A 12,000-nucleotide genomic window follows, 5' to 3' on the forward strand; every position below is an offset into this window, starting at 1 on the left:
CACACACACACACACACACACACACACACACACACACACCAGCATAAGTGTAGCACATACCGGTACACCTGTTTGCAACAACACACACACCATCCTCAATGTCAAGGTTGACATGAAAAACATGAAGACCAGAGCAAAAACACACGTGAGTGTGTGTGTGTGTGTATACACACACACAACGTCCTCTTGGCAGTCAAACCCTTTGACAGCTTAGCTCTCCTGATTTCTGATGATTAGCGTAGTGCCAGGCTCCTCAGCTGCATAGCATTTCCACACCGCTCAACAATTAGCCAACATTAGCGTTTTCATATTGATTTATGCTCTGAATTAGCATAGCACAGTGTAGCCTAGCCGTTATCCAAATAAGAGTAGCAGTAGCATTTCCATGTGGGATGATTAATGGGTCGGAGTGTTGCTACGTAGCGTAGCGGTAGCTCCCATACTAGTGTCACACGAGTCCTCTGCTCTTTGTATCCAACATGGTGCAGTGGCTCACAGAGACGGAGTGAGGGAGGGAGAGAGGGAGCGAACGAAGAAGGGAGGGGGAAAAAGAGGGAGGGGGAAAAAGAGGGAGGGGGAACGGGGGAAGAAAGAAACAGGAGGAGACAAACTCATACTACACGGCGAAGCACCACCCTTTGGAAAAGGTTCAATCTCAGGCTTTGAGTGTGTTTTGCATGACGTGAGAAAACATTACTTTTTTAAACTGCTCTAATTACGTTGGTAACCAGTTTATAACAGCAATAAGGCACCCCGGGGGTTTGTGGTATATGGCCGATATACCACGGCTTACGGCTGTATCCAGGCACTCCGTGTTGCGTCGTGCTTAATAAACAGCCCTTAGCCATGGTATATTGGACATATACCATACCCCCTCGTGCCTTATTGCTTAATCATGACAGTCAAATGAGTTCAATCGACATCCAGTGATGGAAAATGATCTGGCGAGTTTAATAAAAGGTGAATTATAAAACATAAATCAACCTAAAACATTACCTCAGTTTAATATGCTGCTTGTGTTCCCATATCATCTAAAAATAGAACTCCAGGTTTTGCTCATCTAGCTAGTTAGCTACAGCAGGTTCTACCATTTCACAATAGCCTAGAATCACTAGTTATTACTTCTAAACAAAATACATTTTTTGGGGGTGGATTCTTGTTGTTTGAACAGTCACTGAGATAATATTTGGTTATCAATGCAAAATAGGTTACTTTGACAAGTGGCCTATAGACCAGATCAAGGAACCAACAGACAACAGTGCCTCCACGGCTACGGGAGGAATGATACGATGCTTATCAATATTCAGGTAGTACAAAAGTATGTCGGCCATCAGGATTGCCACCAATGCTCTTTATAGGACACATCACTGCACTCCTCTGTAAACTGGTCATCTCTGTATACCCGTCGCAAGACCCACTGGTTGATGCTTATTTATAAAACCCTCTTAGGCCTCACTCCCCCCTATCTGAGATATCTACTGCAGCCCTCATTCTCCACATACAACACCCATTCTGCCAGTCACATTCTGTTAAAAGGTCCCCAAAGAACACACATCCCTGGGTCACTCCTCTTTTCAGTTCGCTGCAGCTAGTGACTGGAACGAGCTGCAAGGATGAGGGCTGCAGTAGATATCTCAGATGGGGGGAGTGAGGTCTAACACTCAAACTGGACAGTTTTATATCCATCTCTTCATTCAAAGACTCAATCATGGACACTCTTACCGACAGTTGTGGCTGCTTTGTGTGATGCATTGTTGTCTCTACCTTTCTTGCCCTTTGTGCTGTTGTCTGTGCCCAATAATATTTGTACCATGTTTTGTGTTGCTACCATGTTGTGTTGTTGCCATGTTGTTATGTTGTGCTGCTACCATGTTGTGTTGTTGCCATGCTGTTGTTATGTTGTGTTGCTACCATGCTGTGTTGTCATGTGTTGCTGCTTTGCTATGTTGTTGTCTTAGGTCTCTCTTTATGTAGTGTTGTGTTGTCTCGTTGTGATGTGTTTTGTCCCATATTTATATTGTATGTTTTTAATCCCAAGCCCCCGTCCCCGCAGGAGGCCTTTTGCCTTTTGGTAGGCCGTTATTGTAAATAAGAATTTGTTCTTCACTGACTTGCCTAGTTAAATAAAGGTTAAATAAATATAAAATGTTGTCCCTTTCCATAACCTCCGACAGGAAAAACACACACAGAGGGGGGGGGGGGGGGGGGGGGGGGGCTTTGGCGCTGCCAGCACAGGGAACGAAAACTGCCGCTCCCTCTTTATCTCAGCATATTTACTCCCTCTGTCTCTCCTTTCTTTTCCTAAGAATGTCACATTTATCATATATATCCCTCCTCCCTCTCCTCTTCCTCTCATTTCCTCCCTTCCTCCCCTCCTCCCAAATCGACAGAACCCCCCACCCAGCCAACTCGTGGACCCGAACCAGCGACCTCTCGTCCTAACCACCAGGCCACCCCCATCCAAGACTATCCCCACCCCTCCACCATCGTTCCTCACCCTTCACCTCCACCATCGTTCCTCACCCTTCATCTCCACCATCGTTCCTCACCCTTCACCCCTCCATCGTTCCTCACCCTTCATCTCCACCATCGTTCCTCACCCTTCATCTCCACCATCGTTCCTCACCCTTCATCTCCACCATCGTTCCTCACCCTTCATCTCCACCATCGTTCCTCACCCTTCTCCATCTCCCCATCATTCCCTCTCTGCACAGCATTCACATAGCATGCAACATGTTAATCATTCTCACAGACAGAGAGAGAGCAAGAAGGCAGAAAGACAGACAGAGAGAGAGAGAGAAGGCAGAAAGAGAAGACAGAGAGAGAGAGAACAAGAATGTAAGCTTTCTGCCCATATCAGATATGTCTATGTCCTGGGAATTTTTTTGGGTTACTCACAACCGCATGCTAATCATATTAGCCTACTTTAGCTCAACCATCCCGCAGGGAGGGACCAATCCCGTAGAGGTTAAGAGTGATATTAACAAGATTAAATTAGCAAAAAATATATAGGTAATCAAATTGTACAACTGAAGATCAACACAGGAGGAAAGGATTAGTCTTTTAACTCAAACTCTGTCAATGTTAATCATGCTAGCTAGCCAAATTCAAATCTGTCAGCTAGCTTACTGTCTAGCTCCAACTGTTTACTGGTGGTAACCATAGCAATGTGGTCACTGGGGCAGCGCTAGCAGAGGTGAAGGCCACCGTGAGGAGAGAGCCTTACCACAGCTCTTGAGGAGGTAACGGTCACCATGAGGAGAGAGCCTTACCACAGCTCTTGAGGAGGTAACGGTCACCATGAGGAGAGAGCCTTACCACAGCTCTTGAGGAGGTGAAGGCCACCGTGAGGAGAGAGCCTTACCACAGCTCTTGAGGAGGTAACGGTCACCATGAGGAGAGAGCCTTACCACAGCTCTGGAGGAGGTAAAGGTCACCATGAGGAGAGAGTTTTACCACAGCGCTAGCAGAGGTGAAGGCCACCGTGAGGAGAGAGCCTTACCACAGCTCTTGAGGAGGTAACGGTCACCATGAGGAGAGAGCCTTACCACAGCTCTTGAGGAGGTAAAGGTCACCATGAGGAGAGAGTTTTACCACAGCGCTAGCAGAGGTGAAGGCCACCGTGAGGAGAGAGCCTTACCACAGCTCTTGAGGAGGTAACGGTCACCATGAGGAGAGAGCCTTACCACAGCTCTGGAGGAGGTAAAGGTCACCATGAGGAGAGAGTTTTACCACAGCGCTAGCAGAGGTGAAGGCCACCGTGAGGAGAGAGCCTTACCACAGCTCTTGAGGAGGTAACGGTCACCATGAGGAGAGAGCCTTACCACAGCTCTGGAGGAGGTAAAGGTCACCATGAGGAGAGAGCCTGACCACAGCTCTTGAGGAGGTAAAGGTCACCATGAGGAGAGAGCCTTACCACAGCTCTGGAGGAGGTAAAGGTCACCATGACGAGAGAGCCTTACCACAGCTCTTGAGGTAAAGGTCACCATGAGGAGAGAGCTAGTGCAGGTAAAGGAGTTGTCTGTCATCAAGAGGGTGCTACAGCACAGAGAACAGACTGTAGAGACTCCTAGAGTGAAGCTGCAGCCCCTCACCACCCCCAACACCCCCATGCCGCACTGGACAGAGGACCACGCAGAGACCCCTACCAGACCACTGCACCACCAAGGAGCCCCAGGCCCCCAGCAGACCCAGACCCATCACCAGAGCATCACCACCTCAATCGGCTTCGCAAGACTGGACCGGGCCCAGTCTACTACCCCGCACCAGACCAGACAGGGCCCCCCCTCCACAGGGCCCAACAGCAGGACTAGTGCAGCTACGCGGAGGTTCTCAGAGGACAGGATAATTATGTAGGATTGAGTGAGATTAAACAGCTCCTCCAATACATCAGCACTAAACACGCACATACATCAGAACAAATGTTTGCTGGTACCCTGTTTATCTCACTCTTAACTTAGCAGTTAATAGTTACTGTATTTTTTATCCAGTGTTATTCTCTCTTCTTGCAACATGAAATCGCTATCAGTTAACATGTGGAACATTCAGGGCCTAAACTCATCAACCTTTAGACTGAAGAGGTTAGATGTTGACGTCATCATTCTGCAGGAGACATGTCGTAAGGCTGACAACGTCACTCACTGTCCCACAGGCTACAGAGAGGTAATTGTGCCGTCACAGAAACACACCTCTGTCAATAGAGGCAGAGACTCTGGAGGATCATTTGGTACAAGTTTGAACTACAAATTCTAATTGATCCCCTCAAAATTGGTAAATATCACATTTGGATAAAACAGAAAAAAGAGAGAAAAAAATACTGACAGAAAAAGATGTGTTCCTTTGCACAATATATATCCCCCCCTCAGAATCCCCATATTACTCAGAGGAGATCTTCCCCACCCCTGAGGAAGAGACGTACCATTTCCAGACCCAGGGAAATGTGCTCATCTGTGGGGACACAAATGCACGCACAGGAACACTACCTGATCTAACGAGCACACGAGGGGACAGCTTTATTACAGGCCATACTGTTTCTAACTGTCTTAATCTCCCCCATAGAAACAACAGTGACAGCACCATCAACAAAACCCGGATAGGATCTGTTGCAGCTCTGTAGAAGCCTGGGTCTGTATTTTGTCAATGGTAGGTTACAGGGACTCTTTGGGGAGATTCAACTATTGCTCACAGCACAGTGATTACAGACATTGACCCTTTCTCTCTCAGCTCATTCACTGTCAAGTCACTAACACCTCTGTCTGATCACAGCCTAATTACCTTGTTCTTCAAAAAAACAGACATGGAAACAACCACACATTCACAGCCCAGTAAGCTGTACAACCAGTAACCAAAATATCCAAACACTCACAGTAAAGAAGGCATCGATCTAGCAGTAAAAAACGAACTACAGTTGAAGTCTGAAGTTTACATACACCTTTGCCAAATACATTTAAACTCAGTTTTTCACAATTCCTGACATTTAATCCTAGTAAAAATTCACTGTTTTAGGTCAGTTAGGATCACCACTTTGTTTTAAGAATGTGACATGTCAGAATAATAGTAGAGAGAATGATTTACTTCAGCTTTTATGTCTTTCATCACATTCCCAGTGGGTCAGAAGTTTACATACACTCAATTAGTATTTGTTAGCATTGCCTTTAAATTGTTTAACTTGGGTCAAACGTTTCAGGTAGCCTTCCACAAGCTTCCCACAATAAGTTGGGTGAATGTTGGCCCATTCGTCCTGACAGAGCTGGTGGAACTGAGTCAGGTTTGTAGGCCTCCTTGCTCGCACACACTTTTTCAGTTCTGCCCACAAATGTTCTATAGGATTGGGGTCAGGGCTTTGTGATGGCCACTCCAATACCATGACTTTGTTGTCCTTAAGCCATTTGCCACAACTTTGGAAGTATGCTTGGGGTCATTGTCCAATTGAAAGACCCATTTGCAACCAAGCTTTAACTTCCTGACTGATGTCTTGAGATGTTGCTTTAATATATCCACACATTCTTCCTGCCTCGTGATGTTATCTATTTTGTCTGGTGCACCAGTCCCTCCTGCAGCAAAGCACCCCCACAACATGATGCTGCCACCCCCGTGCTTCACGGTTGGGATGGTGTTCTTCGGCTTGCAAGCATACCCCTTTTCCCTCCAAACATAACGATGGTCATTATGGCCAAACAATTCTATTTTTGTTTCATCAGCCCAAAAAGTACGATCTTTGTCCCCATCTGCAGTTGCAAACCGTAGTCTGGCTTTTTTATGGCGGTTTTGGAGCAGTGGCTTCTTCCTTGCTGAGCGGCCTTTCAGGTTATGTCGATATAGGACTCGTTTTTACTGTGGATATAGATACTTTTGTACCCGTTTCCTCCAGCATCTTCACAAGGTCCTTTGCTGTTGGGATTGATTTGCACTTTTCGCACCAAAGTACGTTCATCTCTAGGAGACAGAACGCGTCTCCTTCCTGAGCGGTATGACGGCTGCGTTGTCCCATGGTGTTTATACTTGCGTACTATTGTTTGTACAGATGAACGTGGTACCTTCAGGCATTTGGAAATTGCTCCCAAGGATGAACCAGACTTGTGGAGGTCTACAATTTTTTTCGGAGGTCTTGACTGATTTATTTAGATTTTCCCATGATGTCAAGCGAAGAGGCACTGAGTTTGAAGGTAGGCCTTGAAATACATCCACAGGTACACCTCCAAATGACACAAATAATGTCAATTAGCCTATCAGAAGCTTCTAAAGCCATGACATCATTTCCTGGAATTTTCCAAGCTGTTTAAAGGCAGTCAACTTAGTGTATGTAAACTTCTGACCCACTGGAATTGTGATACAGGGAATTATAAGTGAAATAATCTGTCTGTAAACAATTGTTGGAAAAATCACTTGTATCCTGCACAAAGTAGATGTCCTAACCGACTTGCCAAAACTATAGTTTGTTAACAAGAAATTTGTGGAGTGGTTGAAAAACGAGTTTTAATGACTCCAACCTAAGTGTATGTAAACTTCCGACTTCAACTGTGCGTGTGTGTGTATGCATGATATATATATATATATATATATATTCAGGAAAACAGCAAAAGAAGCACAACTGAAATTGATCAAATTAAATAAAAAAAGACCACAGATGACAACTGGTTTGATGCAGATTGTAAAATTATATGGTAAAAACTTAGAACACTGTCAAACCAAAAGCACAGAGACCCAAATAATTGTGAATTACGCCTTCATTACTGTGAGACTTTAAAACTCTATAAACGTACACTCAGAACCAAAAAAGCCCAGTACAACAGCAAGCAGCTGACACTAATTGAGGAGTCCATAAACACAAACAACTTCTGGCCAAATTGGAACAACCTAAAAAATATATATAAGTGGAATTAGCGATACAAAATGGTGACATATGGACAATCCATTTTAAAACACTCTACAACACCGTTCAAACGGACACCAACGCAGAACAACGCCAAATTCATGAGAAGTTGAATGGATTAGAAAAAGCTGTAAAGGACAATCAAAATCCATTTGACTCCCAAATTACTGACCAGGAGCTCTATAAGAAACTTCAGGCCCTCAAACGTAAGAAAGCATGAGGACCTGATGGCATCCTAAATGAGATGCTCAAATTCACAAGTGCACAATGTCAATTGGCTATAATAAAACAGTTTAATTTGATCCTGAGTGTAGGTTATTTCCCAGACATCTGGAATCAAGGACTCATAACCCCAATCTTTAAGAACGGAGACAAATTTGACCGCAACAATTACAGAGGCATTTGTGTGAACAGTAACCTGGGGAAGGTTTTCTGTAGTATTATCAATGTAAGAGTTCTAAACTTCCTTAATAAGCACAATGTCTTGAGTAAAAGCCAAATTGGATTTATACCAAAACCAATCATATTTACACCCTACACACCCTGATAGATAAACATGTTCACCAAAATAATAACAAAATATACGCTTGCTTTATCGACTTCCAAAAAGCATTTGATTCTATTTGGCATACAGGACTGTTCTACAAAGTCATTGAAAGTGGTGTAGGGAGTAAAATATATGACATAATTAAATCAATACGTGCAGCATCAAAATTGGCAAGAAAATAACAGAATTATTTAACCGGGGCCGGGCCTTCGCCAAAGTTGCAATCTGAGCCCTACACTCTTCAATATTTACATCAACGAATTGGCCACTATTCTATAAAAATCCTCAGCCCCATTTCCCCAAATGTAATTATTAATTATGTTATTATTATAAATCTCCAAACAATGCTTTGGCAATATCTACATTGTTACCTCATGCCAATAAAGCAAATTTTATTGAAATTGATAGACAGAGAGAGAGAGAGAGAGAAGTCAGAAAGAGAGAGTCAGAAAGAGAGAGGTCAGAAAGAGAGAGAGAAGGCAGAAAGAGAGGGAAGGCAGAAAGAGAGGGAAGGCAGAAAGAGAGGGAAGGCAGAGTGAGAAAAGGCAGAGAGGAGGCTGTGTGTGCTCAGAATGACAACACTACGGACTCCTTATTACGGTAACCACGGTGACCAGAGCAAGTACACTCAATGGACCTCTTCAGAGACGACACACTCCTCCCTCTCTTCCTCTGTCCTCCTCTTCATTGTCCAGTATAAAGAGTCTCTGTGTGTGACTGTGTGAGGGGCAGAGTGGAGCATGGTGTGGACTGGGACAGAGATACCACGGGATGTAACATACACTTAGTATTCACAGTCCAAACCACTGACAGAGGTCACTCGCCAGTAAAAAGCACACAGTAACAAAACCTGCAGACTAGACCGTCCGAACAGCTCATTTTAGACTTATTTTTTACAGACCAGTATTCAACAGGTTTCTCCAAAAGTGTCAACAATAATGGCGTGACACAAACACACACACACACACACACACACACACACACACACACACAAACACACACACAGACTCACCGTGCGGCAGGCAGGCCACTCTTTCCCAGGTCGGCTCTGACTCTCTCTCCTATGTGGCGATACACATCCACCAGCGATGCTGTGGCAGCCTCACGCACCTGCACAGAGGATACACAACATCCCACAATATAGGTTATCCGGTATCTACATAACTAAATAATGAAAACATATATTATGCAATTCATATTGTTAGCAGATCTCTTAACAGGGGGATGAGCATCGAACATTGTTTAGTATGATTGTAATGACCCTTGACTGTAAACACGAGCATCATAAAACAAACTCCGGGCATACAGGATGAGTGGCATCAGATAACTCTGACCGGCCTAGCGAGAGTAAGGCGTTACCCTGCCCTTGTGTGTGTGTGTGTGTATTATGTATTTCTGAGGTGTATGTATTCTGTGTGTGTGTGTGTGTGTGTGTGTATGTATTTCTGAGGTGTATGTATTCTGTGTGTGTGTGTGTGTGTGTGTGTATGTATTTCTGAGGTGTATGTATTATGTGTGTGTGTGTGTGTGTGTGTATTTCTGAGGTGTATGTATTCTGTGTGTGTGTGTGTGTGTGTGTGTGTGTGTGTGTATGTATTATGTATTTCTGAGGTGTATGTATTCTGTGTGTGTGTGTGTGTGTGTGTGTGTATGTATTTCTGAGGTGTATGTATTCTGTGTGTGTGTGTGTGTGTGTGTGTGTGTGTGTGTGTGTGTGTATGTATTTCTGAGGTGTATGTGTGTGTGTGTGTGTGTGTGTATGTATTTCTGAGGTGTATGTGTGTGTGTGTGTGTGTGTGTGTGTGTGTGTATGTATTTCTGAGGTGTATGTATTCTGTGTGTGTGTGTGTGTGTGTGTGTGTGTGTGTGTGTGTGTGTGGTGTTTCTACAGAGCCTTCAGAATGTATTCATACCCCTTGACTTAGTCCACATGTTGTGTTACAGACTGAATTAAACATTTGTTTTTTCACCTCACCCATCTACACACAAAACCCTATAATGACAAAGTGAAAACATGTTTTTAGAAACTTTTGCAAATGTATTGAAAATTAAATACATAATTCTCATTTACACAAGTATTCATACCCCTATAAATGTTAGAATCCCCTTTGGCAGCGATTACAGCTGTGAGTCTTTCTGGGTAAGTCTCTAAGAGTGATTACAGCTGTGAGTCTTTCTGGGTAAGTCTCTAAGAGTGATTACAGCTGTGAGTCTTTCTGGGTAAGTCTCTAAGAGTGATTACAGCTGTGAGTCTTTCTGGGTAAGTCTCTAAGAGTGATTACAGCTGTGAGTCTTTCTGGGTAAGTCTCTAAGAGTGATTACAGCTGTGAGTCTTTCTGGGTAAGTCTCTAAGAGTGATTACAGCTGTGAGTCTTTCTGGGTAAGTCTAAGAGCTTTGCACACCTGGATGGTACAATATTTTCACATTTTAAAAAATGTATGTGAAAATTCTTCTCTGTCAAGTTGGTTGTTGATCATTGCTAGACAGCGATTTTCAAGTCTTGTGGTGAAACCAGGGTTCTCTCTCAACCAGCTATTTAACAGTCTCCCATTGACTGTCTAACAGGGTAAAGGATTATAATGAGTAACTCCAGCACACCGACATTTCTGTATTGTTGAATACTTCACCATAGAAACGCAATGACTAGAACTTCTATGTGCTCCACAATGTGTTTAATGGAACTCACACTAATATCAGTTCTATGTTACAGGGCTTTCTCTCCATGTTACATTAAAACCTGTTTCTGGAGCGCTACCGTCCTGTAGGTTCACTCCAACCCTAATGTAGCGCACCTGATTCTAGTAATTAGCTGGTTGATGAGGTGAATCAGGTTAGTTACAACTGAGATTGGAGGTAAAACCTACAGGAGGGTATCTCTCCAGGAACAGGGTTGGAGTTAAAACCTACAGGAGGGTTTCTCTCCAGGAACAGGGTTGGAGTTAAAACCTACAGGAGGGTAGCTCTCCAGGAACAGGGTTGGAGTTAAAACCTACAGGAGGGTATCTCTCCAGGAACAGGGTATCTCTCCAGGAACAGGGTTGAAGACCCCTGCTTTTGGATGTTTTTAATACAGGCAGGGACAGAGACCGGGGACAAAAAGGGATTCCGATTTGCACAGACTCTCACCTGTGGGTTCTGGTCTCCAGTTAGAGTGCAGAGGTGGGGAACGATCTTACTGAGACGCAACGCCTGAGCACCATACCTGAGAGAGGGAAGGAGGGAGAGAAGGAGAGATAGAGGGGGAGGGAGAGAAGGAGAGATAGAGGGGGAGGGAGAGGGTATGAGTGAGAGGGGGTGGGGGGTGGGGGGGAGACAGTATAAATTTAGCAGTGTAACCCACCATTCTGCAACATTCACCAGCAGACCAGAGAGACACCTTTAGCCTTTTACTGCATAGCATGTAGCAGCTTAGCATTTAGCACAACAGTGCTGCTATTAGCAAGATGATGCAACAATCAGTGAAGGCGATTCCAGCTTTACAGCAGGGATTGGGCAACTACAGTCCCCTGAAGACACAGCTGATTTACTGTCACACTTCTGCCCAGACTCATCATGATCTACAGTTTAGAATGCAGTGACTTTAATAAAGTCAGCTGTGTTTGCTAGGGATGGGGAAAAGGTGTGCCAGCACTCAGACCCCCGTGGACTGGAGTTGCCCATCCCTGCTTTACTTAAAAACTTTTGGTAAAAATACCGTCGGCTACACATATTACTGAAATGTTAACTTGTGTATTTGCTATGTCTCGACTAGTAGAGCACGACGCTCGCCCCCCCCCCCCCCCCCCCCTTGAAGCAGGGCATTGGGAACAGAATTGTCTCATTGAGCCAACACTCCTACAGTATAAATGGTAATGGCAGAGCAATATTTTTGAAATGGCTGAAATGTATAGACACATTTTTCTAATATTTAAAAATACTTTTATTGATTTTACACTTGAAAATTCCAGTAACAGCCTGTTACATTCTGAAATTGTCGTGCTGGCTGCCGGATGCACTGAGCCATGTAAAACTATGAAAGCCCATCCCCCACCACCAAAAACATGTCAAATGTAGATCATACAAACAGGATACGTTTTTTTC

The 12,000-nt window shown here is 44.2% G+C and overlaps 1 protein-coding gene across 1 annotated transcript in view; it reads right to left on the reverse strand.

Moving 5' to 3' along the window:
• LOC120027100 (CLIP-associating protein 2-like) overlaps positions 1–12,000 on the reverse strand; it is a 121,072-nt gene that overhangs the window by 80,650 nt on the left and 28,422 nt on the right. The window contains exons 5-6 of the mRNA XM_038971939.1: positions 11,047–11,122; positions 8,932–9,029 (exon numbers count right to left, since the gene is read on the reverse strand). Of these exons, the coding sequence (XP_038827867.1) occupies positions 8,932–9,029; positions 11,047–11,122 (174 nt within the window). The remainder of the gene's footprint in view (positions 1–8,931; positions 9,030–11,046; positions 11,123–12,000) is intronic.

Source organism: Salvelinus namaycush, chromosome 32 (assembly GCF_016432855.1).
Source record: "Salvelinus namaycush isolate Seneca chromosome 32, SaNama_1.0, whole genome shotgun sequence".
Taxonomy (NCBI): domain Eukaryota; kingdom Metazoa; phylum Chordata; class Actinopteri; order Salmoniformes; family Salmonidae; genus Salvelinus; species Salvelinus namaycush.